The sequence below is a fragment of the Chamaea fasciata genome, unplaced genomic scaffold (assembly GCF_029207755.1).
Source record: "Chamaea fasciata isolate MVZ Bird 193981 ecotype frontalis unplaced genomic scaffold, bChaFas1.0.hap1 SCAF_21, whole genome shotgun sequence".
In the NCBI taxonomy this organism is placed as follows: Eukaryota; Metazoa; Chordata; class Aves; order Passeriformes; family Sylviidae; genus Chamaea; species Chamaea fasciata.
Genome location: NW_027094106.1, coordinates 7,117,114 through 7,134,651, shown reverse-complemented (window position 1 = coordinate 7,134,651; position 17,538 = coordinate 7,117,114). Strand labels below are relative to the sequence as shown.

General features: G+C 47.2%; 1 protein-coding gene across 3 annotated transcripts in view; it reads left to right on the top strand.

The window, feature by feature from the left end:
• The window catches only part of SSH2 (slingshot protein phosphatase 2), a 90,872-nt gene that overhangs the window by 59,123 nt on the left and 14,211 nt on the right, over window positions 1-17,538 (top strand). For 2 of the 3 annotated variants that reach the window (XM_066201691.1, XM_066201689.1), the window contains 8 exons: window positions 3,698-3,762; window positions 8,449-8,570; window positions 10,754-10,822; window positions 11,585-11,650; window positions 12,670-12,864; window positions 14,630-14,723; window positions 14,851-14,979; window positions 17,055-17,101. In XM_066201691.1, coding sequence (XP_066057788.1) covers window positions 3,698-3,762; window positions 8,449-8,570; window positions 10,754-10,822; window positions 11,585-11,650; window positions 12,670-12,864; window positions 14,630-14,723; window positions 14,851-14,979; window positions 17,055-17,101 — 787 coding nt within the window. Of the gene's footprint in view, window positions 1-3,697; window positions 3,763-5,860; window positions 6,514-8,448; window positions 8,571-10,753; window positions 10,823-11,584; window positions 11,651-12,669; window positions 12,865-14,629; window positions 14,724-14,850; window positions 14,980-17,054; window positions 17,102-17,538 lie in introns of those variants that run through there. The other variant, XM_066201690.1, reaches the window with a different exon arrangement.

Here is a 17,538-nt window from a genome sequence, read left to right as displayed (position 1 = left end):
ACCCAAATGGCTTTGGTGAGATGCATTAATTACCAGTTGTCAAAAGAAAATGTTCTGAAACTTTATTTAAAGCTGGCCTTTCTGGTCAAGAATGAAGTGAAATGTCCTTTGGTGTGAAAGCAGAGTCAGCAGTCTTTAAAATGTTTCTCTTGGCCTGTCTTGGTTTTTAATCTCTCCAAAGTCCACTGCCGAAGCCCAGGTTTGCCCCCAGCACTGCTGCCTTGGCTTTGCCTTGCTGAGGAGACCCACAGGGTGGTTTTCCTGCTGAACCTCTGCAAAACAGCACAAACAGCTGTTGATTCTCCCTCCTTGCCTCATCTACTCTCTCCAGCTGATTTGCATGAGGTCTGGAGACCTTGGTGGAAAATAATTGCTTGTCTAATCGGCCCAGAGCTCTTGGAAGCCAGATTGCCAAGGAAGCAAATCCGGTGTGTTGTAATTGCTTACAGCGAGATGTTTGGTATTGCCGAGGCTGGCTTGCCTAAGGCGTGGGATTTTTGTTCTTAGAAGACTTATTTTATTCCTGTCTCTTCAGTTTACAGGGTGAGATTTAATGAGGCATCAGTGCTTGTCGTTTCCTCAGTTTCCCTGCCTGCCAAGTGATGGGAGTGCTCTAGTGGTTTTTTTATGGTGCTTGGAGGTTTCACTGAAGAGTCCCTTGTCTGAATGTGCACCAGATTTCTGTGTTTTTTTCTAGTATCAGCAGACCAAGGCACCAGGGGATCAGTGTGTCACCTTCCTGAGCAAAACATCTGTGGCACCAGAATTAAATCAGTGATGTGGAGAGCGTGGCTGGCACAGTGTGTGCAGCTGCCTCCTTTCTGGGACACCGATAATCCATGCTCAGCTTCCATCCCTGTGTGTGTCGTGACTTATCTCTGGCACACAAAATTAGAAGGGGGTAGACAGCGGACATAACTTTCCAGTATGGAATTGCTGCCTATAGATGCAATAGTATTTCAAGTGGCTCCAAGAGCATTTTCTAGGAAGGCTGACTGACCTTCCTGTCCTGCCTTTTTAATTCATCAGAGGCACTGGAATCCAGCATGAAGAGTGAATGGGGTAACAGGAAATAATTAATGCTCACACCCATTTCTCTAATCACACCTCCATCAATGGGAATCATTGGCAGATTGACTAGATATGGTACCAGCTGTCCATATTCCTCTCCCTGGGTGGTCCTGTGCCACCTGGCAAACTTCCGTGGGATGGTGGGCTTGCTTTTCCACAACAAACACCACTGGAGGAGGCCAGAAAGGGATGTAACTTCCCTGGGGCTTTTGCCATCTCTGGAAAACTGTGAATCACATTTCAGATCCCACCCTTGCCCATGCTTTGCACCTTGCCTGCCAGCTCGAGGAAACAAAAGCATCTGCTCGGCGCAGGACAATGTGATAGGAAGCAGCAGCCCTGCCATGACTGCCAGCAAAGCCAGCTCTTCACAGGACAGGATGTGATATCTTTGTGCTGATTCTGGCATGTTAAAGCCTTTCCTTTGGTTTTTCTTAATCCAGGAAGTTTACAAAATGCCTTGTGTGTTTGGAGCTGAAAACCCTGCAAGTTGATTAAAGCTGGCCAAGGAAGTAATCCTTTACTTTCCAGCTCTGGAGATCCCAAGGCTGGCAGGGGAACAGGGAGGAGTGTGGTAAACTTTCTGAGGATGAAGGATAATGGAGCTTCGTGGCTGAGCCTCGCAGAAAGGGTTGTCGTAGAAACTTCCTCTCTTTAAGTATTGAGATAATCCAGTAGTCCAGGTGATTTTTTTTTGATTTTTTTTTTTTAACTCCGGAAACTTTGGCTCTTAAGATGGTCCCTGAATTACTGGCAGCAGTAAGTGGGAACTGCTGCATTTTGGAGAGGGAAAAAGCTGAGGTGAAGCATCTTTTATTTCAGACTAAGACATGTGGATGCTTCATGAGTCAAATACTTGCTGAGCTCTTCCAGGCTGTGGGCAGGAGGTGCAGGGGGATCTTTGCTTGTTGACTGACACTTCTCAGCAGTTCCCACTGTGTTATTAGCTGGAACTTGCTGGAACTGAGCAGTGCTGTCAGGATTTTGCACTGGTGTTGACGTGGGGAGATCCTGTCATGGCACTCGTGGCAGAACAAGCATCTGAGGGATGACTTGGCCTTCCTGAGTACCCTATCTCCATAAATAATTTCTATTTAGGGAGGCTCGTGCCAGCCACTCCCGTGCTGGGAACAATGTCCATGGGCAGGAAGAAGCTTCAGGTGCTTGTTGCCGGTGATACTTTGTGATTTCCCTGGCGCTGCTGAGTGCCTCAGTTTTCCCAGCCCCAGTTAAAGATTCGTTCCCAGAGCACTGACTCATTCTCCATATGCTGAAATGTGTTTCAAGGAGGAAGGAAGAGGAGAGCAGGGATTGCAGTGCCCTGTGTAACCTGCTTCATGCGAGGTTGTCTCTGTCTCATCCAGAGAAGGGCTGCACAGCCCTTCAGCCTTGCTCTTCCATCAGCTACAAAAATCATTTAGAAACCAGGTACTGTCACTGGGCAGCCTTTCCTTTCTTCTCCTTCCCTTTTTTGGTATTTCTGGATGCTGCTGTATGTCCTAGCTTTCCTTATTTCTGAGAGTCTGTGAAATAACATGGATTCTATCACCACTGGTGAATCAGAAAGAGAGGTCAGTGGGATTAACCAGCCTTTCTAGAAAAGGTTTCTGTAGATGATCCTGCTGAATATTTGCTCCCTGCAGTGTTGCCTAAACTCAGCTTCCTTGCTGTGGGGGAGTGGGAGAGGGTGGAAGAGTAAAGGCTGCTCTTCTTGCTGATCTGTGCCACCCACCTGGCAGCCCTGCACTGTTGTTTCTGGGAATGCAGATTAATTTTCCGTGTAACAATTGAAAAACCAGCCCCTTGCAGGAGGTGTTGCTGCTGGCTGGTATTCAGGGGGTGATGTTGGCTCTCTACATGCCAGGAGCAGTGCTGAGAAATCAGTGCAGCAGTGCTGACAGAAAATCATCTCACTTGTCTTTGAAATGCTTGATGTTTTAGGAACCTGGGACACTTGTCTCTTCTTAATAAGTCTAAAAATCACAGTCATACACTAAATTAATTTTTCCTTTATTTTTTCCTCTGCTTCACCAGGAAAGGTGTTGCAAGTGTTTTCTAGGAAAAAAATGATAGGAATTTGATTTTTCAGATGGCTGTTCTTAGCTGCTTTTGAGTGGGGTTGGTACACAACCATAGGTGAGCATGTGCTGCTCTAAAGCAGGCCTAAATCTCACTCTAAGGAGAGTATACTTTGGCCTGGGTAGTAGTTCTACACTACTAATAAGTAGTAAGTAATAAGCTGGTGTAAAAGAAATGGCAAATTTCTGCTTTGGAGCACGTGATAGAATGAGATGTTGAACCGCAGGGTGGGGTCCATTTCTACCTAGGTTGACTTGTGTGTCAAAGGAACAAAGAGTGCCGAAACACTGTTTATTTCTGTAAAAAAAACCAAGTGAATTTAGCAGGAGGGAACACAGTAACACAGAAACAGGTGAGCACATGGAGCAAAGAGCAGCTGACTAAGAGATGACAAAACTCCCATCTCTGAGTGGGTGGGAGTGACAGTGACGACACTCCCGGTGACGTGTCAGGTTTCTCGGTGGACATTTGCTCTGGCTGGACAGCCAGGAACTTGCATGTGATTTAAAACTATTTTTGTGCATTCACCTTGCCCTCTTGCCCGCAGGGGATCTCCAGCAGCACCTGCAGGCCATGTTCATCCTGCTCCGCCCAGAAGACAACATCAGACTGGTAGGTTGGCTTTCTGCTTATCTCCTGTGAACCAATGCAAAGGTTAAGCACCACTTGACAAATACACCTGTGTAACTCAGGGAAGCAGTGGTGTGTGTGCTGGAGTGGTTTCGTCAGCAGGTTTGGGGAGCCTTTACAATCACAAAGGTAGGAAGGAAAGCAGCTAGTTGTGAAAGGCCTGCTTTGGTTGTTCAGTGAGACAAATTGTATGGCTAGAAGGTTGTCTTTGAACCAAGTACTGAGTATCTCTGCTCTTAATAAACATTGTAATAATTGCCAGAGAGGATGGGTAAATTATCTTGATGTCCTGTTTAAATCAAAAGTAGGTGACTTATGTCTGACCAGTGTGTTCACCTGCCCTTCTGTAAGAGTTCAGTTGTGTTCTTGCCTCTGCTCTCCTGATTTGTGGCATCCCAAAAGGCCGTGGCCAAACAGGTGGGAGCATGTAGGATTCCCATGTAGCCATGCATCTGCACTGAACCTTGGCCTTCCGCTTTCCTGGGCTGTTGCCTCCTATAATGATGTAAAATGAGGCATTGCTGTGCATGGCATTGATGCACAGTCCTGAAGAGCTCCAGAAGCCAAATGTGAGCAGTGAGGAATTTGCCTGGGACATGTTGAAGTGCTCTGCAAGGCCAGGCATGACTGCAGTGTGTCTGCACCTTTCATCACTCAGTAGCCTGAAGTTTGTTTCCTGTATTTTCTTGATGCATCTTAGCAACGTCTGCCCAAAGAAGGACTGCCAGCATCACAAGTGTTATTCCAGCACCTCTCGTTTGCTGAATCCTCCTGAGCTGTGCTGGAGATGGACTGATTGGATAAGTATAGCTAGGAAACAGCCAAGGTTACTATGGAATGCTTTAGCTTCCCCAGTGACCACCGTAAATAATTTGCCATAAGCAAGCCAAAGGACCTACTCCTCTAAACTTTGCCAGGCACACCTTGCTGTCAGTAAAATTTCAGTGAAAGTGATGGGAATGGGGGGTTCTCAATGCTTTTCAGAATTTGAGCCAGGGTTAGAACATTGGAAGCTATTGAACAAGGCATTGTTCAGCAGTATCACTGGCTACATTGTGTGATTTGGGACAAATTAGCCTTAACAGCTGAATAAGGACTTTGTGGGCTGAGACATAAACGCTTTTGTCCAGAGCTACATTTGGAATGCTGAAATCTTGCATGAGGTTAAGTTTGATAGTCTACTTGAATTTAATTGATTCTTGACGAATGAAGGGTGTGCAGGGCTGCAGTGGACTCTCTTATAAAACAGAAGATACAAATGAGATTTGAAATATAAACAGTGCTGAGAGAAATGCATTCTCTTCATTTTGTTGGCTGCTGTCATTTGGAGGGCCGGCTTCACAGCTCAGGGGGCAGCAGAGGAATCTAATCCTCTAAAAACCTACACTTAAAATTTGGAACAACTCTTGTTTCTGTTGGAGCTGTTGGCAGAGGTTTTTAGCCTTCCATGAGAGCAGGATTAGAGCCATGGTACCAGTGTAAGATCAGTAGGAAGGAGGAAAAGGAGTTAAGAATGCAAAGTGGTTGAACGTGTTCCTGTAGCTTGGCAGAGCTGGGAACTTGAAAGTTGGACACACTATTTTGTCTTCAAAGCATTTATCTGCATGAGAAATGTGTTCTTGTATGAAACACCTACTATCATGGAGCATGAAAGGTCAGTATGAACTTCTTGGAATGTGCTGTTCATAAGGGCTGGTGAAATATCACATCTTACTTCTGTTGATACAAGAATACAGCAGAAGATAAAGTTGGCTTGTGTTCAGGTGAGCCCAAAACTTAAGAAGATTTCAGGCTGACCCTGAAAGGACTACAGGGAATGACTTGTTTTGACCAGACTACAAATAAACTTCCCAAACTGAGGAGAAAGACAGCTCTGTGTAGATGAGCTGATTGAGAAAGAACTTTCTATCTCATCACAGTCCCTGAAGCCAGGCCATCCTCCCTGGAGTTACTGGGGTTTCAAATATCTTCGTTTAAAAGGCATCAGAGCACTTGGTGTGCTCCTGCTGGCAGGTGAGCATGTGAACTAGCACTTCATGGAAAGGTTAGGGATTCATTTGTGGTTTGATAGGCACGCTGGGGCTCTAATAGTAACTTTTGAAGTTGGCTGGTTTACAGTATCAATTCTGCAGTTTTAATACTCCAGTAAATTTAGCAAAACACATTATTTGCCCTATCATGGTTCTTCACTTTGTGCTAAGGGTGTAAGTGTTGAACCCAGAGTTCCACACTAAGCCATGCCCTGTTTCTCTAAATGTGAAAATCCCACCCTACCAGCGTGTAGCTACTTGACCTTTGCTCGCTGTTTGTCTTGCCCTGTTCTAAAGGGTCTTGCATCAAGACTTCCCATTACTGCTGGCCAAATTGGTTTAGCAAAGTGAGTGAGATTTTGTTAATCCTCTTGCTGCTCGACTGTCCTTAAGAGAAGCAGAACAGAAACTCCTGTGTGGATGCCCCAGACATGGGGCAGCTGTGTCTGTCTTGCTCCCATTTTAGGCAAGTCTCTGCTGTTTGCTGAGGTTTGGTTCCTAATGTCGATAATTACTTTAACCACCAAGACCTTGGTGATTACTTGCTCTTCTAGGTTGAAGAGCAACTTTCTGTTTTCCCACAAGTGGTTAGTTCTAGAAACAACCATCTTGAGGAGAATTCGCACCTTGAAGGACTGACCACTTTGATCCTCCGTGTTTCCAAAAGAATCCCAGTGACTCAAGAAGCAAGAAGGAAAATAAGGCTGGTTTTAGCATGACTTATCCTAGGGAGATGGGGTGGGGCACAGTCTCTGGCTGTACAGAGCACAGCTGTCTGCTGGCATCAGCGTTTGGGTAGTTTCTGTTGGTATTTGGTCCAACTGGGCAAGTCTGGAAGACTCTGTTCGACACCATCTCCTGCCTGCACTTGCTATTCCGCCCCATCACCAGAGCTGCTGCTCCCTGCAATGCCACTGGGAAAGTTTCCCTGCCACGCTCAGCATTCCCTGCCACAGAGCACTCCGCTGGGATGGTAAGCTCTGTTCAGCTGCCAGGCACTGGTTTAACCTTTGTTGTAGACTCCACCATGTGTTGTGGTCAAGATTTCCCAGCTGGTGGACAGGAGAGCTCTGAGGAGATCAGAGGGGCCTTCCTCTAAGCTGAGAGGAACTGACCTCAAGACCAAGTTGTGAACAACTAAAGGACGATATTAGGAAAAGCAGCCTGTTCCTGAGAGAGCTCACACAATGGTTAATTTCTTAGCTTTTTTAAGGATGGCTGTTTAAACTGGGGTCTCTGAGCCATGACCTCCTGTGAGGGCCACCAAGAGGCGTCTACGCAAGCCGTGGCTCAGGAGGGCTGCTGGTGTTTGAGGAATATGGGTTCAGTTTGTAGTGGATGTCAAACACCACTTCAGGCTTCAACCACTGGGTTGCAAGGAATTCAGGAACTGGGTCCTGTTGCAGCAGGCAGGGATCTGTCCCCAGCACAGTGCAAGGCTGGGCTGCGACGGCTCCTTCTCGCCCGTGTTTGCTCTCTGCAGGCCCTGCTCAAAGTTCAAGCAGCAGCTTAACAATGTGGTAAACACTGAGGCCAGGCAGAGTCTTGGGGTTGCACTGAGCCATCCTAAGTTAAGGTTTAGTATGCAGAATCAAGACACTTCCTTTCTAGGAATGTCCTAGTTTCTCTGGTTGGGATCCTGTGACTAAAATAGTTGCAAACAGCTTGGAACGGAGTCCAAAAAGTGTTGCAAGTAAAGGCTGCCTGCTGCAAGTGTTGATAAGCAAAACTTTCAGTGCTGGGCTCCCTTCTCCGGGCTCCTCATTAACCAGCAGTCTGTCTGCTAGACTTCCTGGAGTCCCTTCAGTTCTCACTTCCTTGTGACTTCTGGAGAAGCAGTTCACCTCAGTGCAGCCTTCCAGGAGCTTCAGCATTGGTCTGACATTTGTGGTTTAAGTTCCACTGCTCTCTGAATGCCCTCAGTAGTGTTTGATATGGGGGATTTTGGGCTGAACTCCAGTCCTCCTAGAGCTCCTTTGGCACTGGGGTACAAGTGAACGTGGCAGGAACAACAAGCCACGATGACTTTCACCTTTCCTGGGCAATCTGAACCAGTGAAGGATACAGCTTAGTCATAGGGATATCTTTTCCTGCCAGGTGTAAGGCAGTACAGTTGCTTCTGCACTGGGGAAGTTGTCAGGAGAATTCAAAGGGCCAGCAGGAAACCACATATGAATTAGATCCTGGTTATCTGCCCAGCTGCCTGGGAAACTGTTGGGAAGAGACTCATTGGAGCTGTTGTAGCACACAGTAATTAAAAGGAAAGCACAGGTTCTTGGGGCAAAGCCCTCTGAAGGTGAAGGTTCAACACCCGTCTGTTTCCCTGATGGTCCACGAAGCTCACTGGGCTGGGACCAGTCAGAAGGCTCTAGGCTGTTGAAACTCAGCCTTGGTGGGACAGAGCAGGGCCTGCAACCAGGTGTGTAGAGTGCACCAGGAAACATGCCAGCTGTTGAGGAAGGCTCTGTGTGGGACTAAAGCACTTCTTTCCCAGCTGAGGAGTGTGGGGACATCTGTACCAGTCTGGACTGCATCACTGCTTCTGCGCCTGTCACTCAGCATGAAAAAGTGGCCTGTAAAGGTAATAATGTGTGTTTTGCTGACTGCACTGCTGATCTCTTCCCCTTCTTTTCTTCAGGCTGTAAGACTGGAAAGTACCTACCAGAACCGCACTAGATACATGGTGGTGGTGTCCACCAATGGCAGACAAGACACAGAAGAGAGCATAGTCCTAGGAATGGATTTCTCCTCCAATGACAGGTACTCAGAGTGTCCAGGTGGGGAAGTCCTTGTGCTCACCCCCACATCAAGTTAACTGTAGAAATCACTCTCTGGTGTCCTATGTTTTCTGGGAATAGGCTGCTTCAGCTTTTCTAGTCTAACATTTTTCTTGAGATCCAGAATTGCCTTTTTATTTCTTGAGGGGAGGTGGCAAATATGAAGGCAACAGTGCAGGTCACCATTTCCCTCATTCCTCCAAGCCTCAGGCTTCTGTGAGGATGTTTGATGCCTCTGAATGGTAAGGTCCCCAAGCCCTGCATCTGCACACCAGAGGCAGGGACAGTCTTCATGCAAAGAAAGAAAAAGCTGCAACTAGAGAAGCTGGACCTCAGGGTTCAGGAGAGCAGGTAGTAAGAAAGGGACTGTCGAGCAGTCCCTTTGCCAAGGTCATGGCACAAAGACCTGATGGCAGTGTCAGGGTTGGTGTTGGCAGATCTTGCCCACCATGTGCTGTCCCCAGGCAGCAGTATGTCATCAGGGTTTAGTGCTTCTGCTTCATTCATTTAATTTCCTGCTGACCTTTCCACAGGGCTGCAGAATGTGGCTGGGAAGTCATGCTTTTGACACTAGTTGGAATAAATTTCTTCCAGGTAGTTAGTAGAACCACTAGAAAATATTTTTGAACAATTTGGCTAAGAAATTGCCTTCCAAACATTGCCTGCTGGTCACAGCAACCACCATGCTTGGTTTGGATGCTGGGCTTGGGTGATGCCTGCTAAAATGGGAGACCAGCTTGATGCTTCCCCTGGCTCCTGTCTCTGCACATGTGTGCACAGCTGTGACTCAGAGATGCTCTTGCCTTGGGGCAGGAATAACTTGTCCTTGCACAGGTTGCTGTGAGCTTGGAACTCGCTGTTGGCTGTGATGTACCAGCGCAGCCACCTTTGATAACTGAGAGCTCACTGGTATTCAGTCTCTAATAACATGGCAGGGTCGTTTCAGCTTTCTGCTGGAGTTCCTGAGGTTCTGGATGGTCACTGTGATCTGTCCTCCCCGAGCCCACTCGGTATTTATAACTCCATGTAGACTTGTTGCTATGGTCTCTGATAAGCGCTCACTGAACAGTATCACTAAAAATACCCCGGCCACCTTGGGAAGCCTTTTAAAAACACATCTTTCCATGAGCTCATCTCATGTTGTCAACAGAAATAGCTGCATGCTGCAGTGTCTCCTGGTGCTGGGCACCAGGCATGTGCATTTCCAGGGCTCTCTGTCTGACCCTCCAAAGCCTGGTCTCTCCCTCTTCCACTCTTCTCTTAAGCTGGAGACTGGCAGGTGTGCTGGAACTGGTGGAAATCTGGGAGCACCTGGTGCAAAGCATGAGCAGGAGGCAGTTGAATTCAGTTCTTCAAGATGCTGCTCTGTTTATAGAGCAGTTTTGCAGCTTTATGAGAGTCAGCTCTTTTCATTTAACAACCTGAAGCAGGTTGTGTTGGGTTCCCCCGCCCCTGCCTTTTTTCCATCACTTGGTTTTTGCTTTTAATTTGGCTTTTTGCTCAGCCTTACAGAAAAATGGGGGGACTGTGAGAGCAGAGAGAGCAAAGCAGCTGAGAGAGGAGTGGGATTGCCAGGAGGTGTCTGTATGGGATGGCTCTTATGCTCATTCTTGAGGTGTGGGAGGGTGAAGAAGGGTCAGGAGTCAGCCACAGGTGATAGGCTGTGATTGCCAACCTGCCATGCTGCCAGTCACCTTGCTATTGCACTGCACTGCTCTGCTCCCAGTCCCCAGCAGCTGTGGCTGAGGGACAAACAAGAAAATAAAGCTGTGGATTGCAAAATCAGAGCTAGAACCAAACCTCTTGAGCCTGAGAGGGATTAATCTGTATAGAAAGCCTTGAGCCGACCGAAGACTGTGAGCCCCCTCTGACCTGCTGCACAAAGTTCAGTGTTTTTGGATCCTGTTTGCTCTTCTCCCGGGTGTCTTAACCCTTCAAGCTTGCTTGAAAGAGTAGTGCTGTACCCTGGATCCTGGTTAGTGATCCTTGCCAAGCCCCTGTAGAACAACACTGGCTCTGTTTCTACTGAAGCAACAGTAGGATTTTTCATTTTCTTTTTTTTTTTTTTTTTCCTAATGAATACAAAAATATGCAACTATTGCCATGAAATTCGAATAACAATGTGATGCTGTAGTAGACAGACTGACTTTCTCTTTCTCGCTGCAGTAGCACTTGTACGATGGGCTTGGTGCTGCCACTCTGGAGTGACACCTTGATCCACCTGGATGGAGATGGGTGAGTGCCTTTTGTATGTTCTATGATAATACACCTTAGAACAAGGTGTGTGGGGAAGGATTCCAGTGCTTGCAGAGCCCTCACAGGTGCAGCAGCCCTCCTCTCTTGACCTGTATCGGGTTAGTAGGCTCAAAGGCCCTCAATCACAGTGGTTGTGGCAGGGAGCACCAGTAATTGACTTATCTGTGAATAAACACGCACTGAGACAGTGGCTTATGTGTGTGTTTAAGCTGGAGTAAAGGAGCTTTTACTGGCGAGTGGGTGTGTAGTGAAAGCTCCTTAAAGGGATCCTATTATGTGTTCCTCCATCACGCTTGCAGCAGGCAGCACTCAGCCCAACATAAAGCAAGAATGATGTTTCTCTGCCAAATAGACACCTGACTTGCAGACTCCTGTTTGTGCCAGTTACTCAGGCTGTCCAGTGCAGTGCATGGAATGACTTTTCTTTCCTTGGTAGCTGCCCCAGGATCTCTTTAGCTGGACTCTGTTGCTCCCAAGCTGTGGCACTGAATTTGTGTTGCCAAGGTAAACAGCACAGCCCAGCACTGTCCCACTGTCTTAGTTTCGTTCCCAAACAGCAGCTGCTTAAAGAAGTTATCTTAGAGCTTTTAGTGTGCTATTTTGATCTGTTTGCTAGCTGAACTCAGCAGTGTATGCATAGGGATAGACCTTTGCTGTTCTAATGTGCTACAGACTATCAGTTATTAACTAAAAAGTGACTTTTGGGACACGTTTTTACTGTGCCTTTCTTCTTCTCACCAGAGGGTTCAGCGTATCAACAGATAACAGGGTGCACATATTCAAGCCCGTGTCTGTACAGGCAATGTGGTAAGTACTTACTACAAGCTGTCCCAGTGATCCTTTTTCCAGGTGTTTTGGCTGCTTAAGCTCTTAAAAACCAGGTGTTGCTTTATGTTACTGTTATCTTGAGACCTACTTGAGCAGCCAGAAGTTTCCTCCAGAGACAGGGAAGGAAGTTTGGTACCAAAGGAGAAAAGCCATGTAAGTGCTGGTGTACAGCAGCTTTGTCTGAGCTGAGGGCAGGAAGGAATAGGGCAATTTTCCTTGCACAGTGCTGCTGCTTTGAGCCCAAAGTCACATTGCTTTGAGTATATGTTTCAAATATTTTGAGATATGTTCATTGTGATAGAGGAAAGAGAAGCTGCTTGCATTTTTCTTTCCTTTTAGGGTGGTTCATGTAGTGATCATGAAAGTATTTCTGGCTCAAGCTTCTTTGCATTGCAAAAATACATCGCCTGTCAGCAATGCTGCTGTCACCCCAGTGATTTTGACCTGGATCCTTCTGATCCCAGTCAAAGATTTAAAATAAGCTAAAAATAGGAGAGGGGGATTTGTTTCCCAGCAGCAGCTGAAGAAACTTCTGACATCCCTCATGCAGTGAGAGAGGGCAGATACCTAAACATCTCAGTGCAGTCCTGAGCCCTTGGTTGTGCATGTCTGATTCCTGGGTGTCCCTGCCCTGCGCACAGGGCAGCTGACAGCACAGTAGGAGCTGTCAGCACCCTGTCTTGGACACAAACTCTGTGCATCTTATTTAGGGCTTGGGTATTTGTAGCAGATTTTGGAACCAGAGACACGGGTGCCTCTGCTCTCAGAATTGTGGGCACCTTCACTGCTATCCAGGCTTCTTTTGGCATGCGCCAATTAAGACATGCAAGCTCTGGCAGCGTGTGGGAATCCACAGCCTTGCAGGACAGCCTCGTGCACAGTGCCAGGGGTTTGTACCAGCTGAGGGGACACGAGCAGCATCCTGGACTTGGCTGCTGCTGCTTGATACCAGCCTGAGGAAGAAATGCTAAACCTCCAAGTGTTATTCCCTTTGCTAGGTCTGCCCTGCAGAGTTTGCATAAGGCTTGTGAAGTGGCACGGAGCAACAATTACTATCCAGGGAGTCTGTTCCTCACGTGGGTCAGTTACTATGAGAGCCATATCAACTCGGACCAGTCGTCAGTCAACGAGTGGAATGCCATGCAAGATGTCCAGTCCCACCGGCCCGACTCGCCCGCCCTCTTCACAGATGTGTAAGTTGGGCTGCCTCTGCTGAGCCAGTGTTTGGCTGTCCCCAAATTAGGAGAGAGTTTCTACAAGAGATTGCTCTTAATTAGGTATTAATAAAGAGAGGCTTCCTGTTCCATGTAATAAGTGTATTCCTGGTTAGGTAAACACCAGCACTGGAAGTTTAGCCCTCCTGGGGCTCTCTTGCATCTCCTCCAGCCTCTGTTTTCAGTTTAACTGTTTACCTTGGGCTTTAGGCTTGCAGACCTTTACTTCTGCAAGGTAAGTCCCATGTTACTGGTGAGAGAGGTGTGGTGTATCTCAGCCTTCTGGTTTTGTCCTCTTGTTCCAGGCCTGGAAGGAACAGGTTTCTCTGGACTTTGCTCTTACACTGGCACGTGCCTGAGCACATGTTTAGACTAACGTGGCTTTTTTATCCTTACTCAGTTGATTTTGCTATAAAGTGAAGTGTTTATGTATGAACTTCTGAGCCTGTGAGCTCAGAAACATCCTCATCTCATTCATCTGAAACACCTAAGAATGGGGGAAAAGGGCAGTGCAGGTTTTTGTCATTCTGAGGAGCTTAGGAAGTGTGGAACAGGACAGTGTGTAGGTTCCAAGATGCCTCCAGCTAAATGCTTGGGTATCAGGTGATAGATGGTCCAAAACGGTGGCTGAGGTAAATGGGTAGACAATTCAGAAAGGCAAAATTTATAGGCTGTATCAACATTCAAGATTTACCACCCCTGTCATTAGTAACTGCCTGAAAGGTAGTCTGTGACCAGATGTGGTGCCAAGTGTGAGGGTTTTCACTTGCCCATTTTGTAATTACTTCACTGGCCCCAGCCGCTTTCCCAGGATAATAGTGCCTTTGGTTGATTTATGCTCCCAGATATTTCCTGTTGCTGGAGTCCAGTGAGTGAATAATGATACTAGGCAGTTGTTCAGCTGTGAACAAGTCTTCACACTTGATTGTTTTTTAATGTACAAGGCGGGTGGCTGAAAAGTTTTGGCAGGCTGACAGATTAATATTTTCTTGTAGCTTTTCATATATAAATTTTATCTAATCCATCCTTTCCCCAGTGGCACCTTGAAATGGAATGATTTCTTTGGGACACTTAAACAGCATTCTCATAATGGAATCCTGAAGTGATTCATGAGGTTAAAAGAACCAGGAACTTCCATGATTTTTTATTTGTGAACCACCAGTTGAACACTTGTAACGTCCATGCTCTCCCCAACCTGGCAGCCATCCAGAGAAAGGGAAAGGTGGTGGGAGTTGTCACTGCTGGGTCCCTTGTAAAGATGCTGGGTGAGCCAGCCCCGTGGTGCTGCTCTGCTGCAGCTTCCCCTGGTGTTACTCAGGCTATTTTTGCAGCTGGTGATAAGGCCCCTGGCAGCAGAGGCGGGAGGAATGCAGAGGCTTAGCTGCCCTCAGCTATCCATGTAAGGAGTTTTGGAGCTGTTACCTTTCCAAGAAAGGTAGGGAGAGGCTTAGATACTGCTCCAGAGGGTATAATGCAGCCTTCCCAATTTAAATTTTACCAAATACCAGAGGTTCTCTGGATGACTACAATGGATTAGGGGCATTCAGTTGGTGGTTTTCACATACGACTGTGAATCTAAACTGGGCTTTACTGTCACCTGAATTCCCTCCAGCTGAGGACATGCCTGGGGGAAGTAGTGAGAGAGTGTGAGACTCTACAGAGTATGCAGTCTATACCTATTTTAAAAGTGTCATGAATCCAGTTTGTTTTCCCTCCCAGTGACTCTGTTGCTTTCTTCTGACAGCCCAACTGAGCGGGAACGCACGGAACGGCTGATTAAGACCAAGTTAAGGGAGATCATGATGCAGAAAGATTTGGAGAACATCACCTCAAAAGAGGTGAGTGGTGAGGGTGCAGCACTGGAAATGCTGTTGTGCAAACCAAAGAGCTCTGTGCTTCCTGCCATGAAGAAAGGCCAGAGCAAAAGCTTCACATGTCTTCCTTGTGTCCCTCCTACCCATGCAGATACGCACGGAGCTGGAGATGCAGATGGTGTGTAACCTGCGGGAGTTCAAAGAATTCATTGACAATGAAATGATAGTGATCCTTGGGCAGATGGACAGCCCCACACAGATATTTGATCATGTCTTTTTGGTGAGTCTTAACAGTGAATACAGAAGTAGACACTCCAACACTTTTCACTCTAAGCTGGTTGACACAGGGGCCTCTGTAGGAAGTTAAAGGAATTTTGAAGGAGAGGTTGGTTGATCCTGGGATCACATACTCTTAAGCAAGACAGTAATGAGCAAGAGCAGCCTGGCTTTTTGGCTGTACTAAACTTTGCCATATAGCACCAAGCTGTGGACCCTGTATCCAGAGGATGGAAGGGACAAGGTCTTAATTCTAACAGTTTTTCAGGGTTGTTTGCATTGATGTAAGACCAGTTTTGTGGATTTAACTGTCCAGGGTACCCACGTGCCAAGTTCTTACCTTTGGGAAAGGCATAACTGTAGCAAAAGGAAGGAGGGGGACTGTGTGACATCCACGTGGAATGGCACTCTTGTAACATGGAAAGCTCTGAGTTTGTGTGATCCAGGAGTAACACAACAAAGAATCCTGGAGATAAGTCACTTAAGGAAACATAAACATTTTGCTGTTAATTGTTTTGCTTAGTTGCTGCTGGGGCCTGTCTTAATTACTGCAGCTCTTTCTGGTGAGTCAGCGCTCTGCTGGATTTCCCAGCCCCGGAGCCACGGACACAGGTTTGGTTGGGCTGTCTAGCCTGTGAGGTTGGCTCAACTTTAAACAGAGCCATTCCTCTTGGACCAGCTGGTCTTTCCAAATGGAGAGGGCCTCTCCCAGTCTCCAGCTCAGAAGGGATGGGTCTCTGTAAATGTGAGCACTCCCTGGATATCACGTTGGGTTAGAGCCAGGAAACTTGGAAGTACCTACAATGTAATGGATTTTTTTTTTTGCAGACTGTGTGTTTTAAGGAGAGAGAGGGACCTGTTACAGGCTTATGATGTTGGCCAAAAGTTGTTACAGGCAGCTGGATCCACTGCTGGGCTTGGAGTCTTGGCTCTGAGTGCATTTAATGGGGAGGAAACCTTTCAAACAAGGCTTGCAGGCAGCACCAAGAAGAGCTGTGGTTAATGTGTGGAATAAAAGTGTTTGCAGAGCAGCTGCTGTGGTGAGGAGAAGTGCTGCTGGGTCTGGGCACCACCTTCACCCAGGAGCATGTGTGCTGCAAGGCAGGGTTGTGTTGTGAGGGCTCAGAAAGGCAAGGAGCTGTTTTCTTCCAGGTGGAGGCAAGAACCCTGTGAGATCCCATTTAAGGAGTGCTAAAAGAACTAAGCAGGAAATAAGGGAACTGATGAAGTTGGTAATTGTGGATCAAAGGACAGGAGAAAAGGCTTTCACCCCTGCAACACTGTTCTCCCTTCCTGTGGAAACTGATGGTTCCCAGACCCAAATTAAATTGTTCTTCCTTGACTGAAAAAGACAACATTAAACTGAGTGTGGGCCTTGGTAAATACAATCAATCATCTTTCCATTTGGGAGCCATTTTATGGCAGAGAAGCAGAGAGCTTGTGCACCTTAAATTTTGAAGGAATCCTTTGAATGGTTTTGTCCTCAGTCAGGTTTGTGTTTGAACAGGAAGCAAGCAGCTTGGAGGCCCTGTGTGTGCTGCAGAGGAGAGGGTTACCTCGCCAGGGTTAGTTAAATGTCTTCATTTCTCTGCTCGCACAGGCTTTGAAAACATGGGAAGAAGAGGTGTAACCCAAGTGAGCTTAGGTGTTGCTGTCTTTGATGTTCAAGATGGGTGTTTCATGTGTAAAGAGCACCTGGATGGTTTTTAAATGCAGGCAGTTTCTCCTCTGTGGGGCAGAACTAGCAGCAGCCTCCAGGGAAAGGGTGGAGTGGTCCTGTCTTGCTGAGGTTGATTTGTCATCGGTTTGCAGGAAGTGCCAACACACAGCACTGGGCTCTTGTCGGCAGAGCTGCTTCTGGTTTCAGAAGGGATCTGGTTAATGGGGTGGGAGAAGGTGCTGAACATCAGTCCGGGTTACCACTTGTGTGTACCCCTGTGATCAAAGGACCCTCAGGTCTCCAACCCTTGGCTGGTCAGCTTCCTCCTCTGGTTCACTGGTGACCCTCCCTCCCTCCACCAGTTGCCTGGCCATGCCTTCCTTCTGCCTGATGTGTCCCTTTGCATGTTTTCCCTGCAGGGCTCAGAATGGAATGCCTCCAATTTGGAAGATTTGCAGAACAGAGGGTGAGTAGCTTCAGGCTATCAGCTTAAAAGCAAAAGCCTGGCCTTAACGCTTTTCTATGCAACAAACTCTATTCCATACCTGCTGTGTAACCTTAGTCTTACTTAAGGGTTTGCAGATCCAAGCAAACTCTTGCCTCCTCCAAACTCCTTATCCCACAAGCAGGCACCTTAAAGTAAGAGAATCTTACTTGTGACCTTGACTAACGTCCCCAAGGCAAACAAAGGAAGGCAGCAAGCTCATAGCTATAAGCAGTAAAAAGCTGCAATTACTGAGCTGGATGCTGCATAGTTGGCTCTGTGCCCTCGGCCCCAGCCCGTGGGTCTGGACTGATTACAGAGGCACTTCGGACCTCTAGGCTGTGGCAGGAAGGAAAATGTGGAGAAGAGCATTTGTTCCTCTGAGTGGGGCCCAGAAGGAAGCAAAGTCCTGTAGCTCT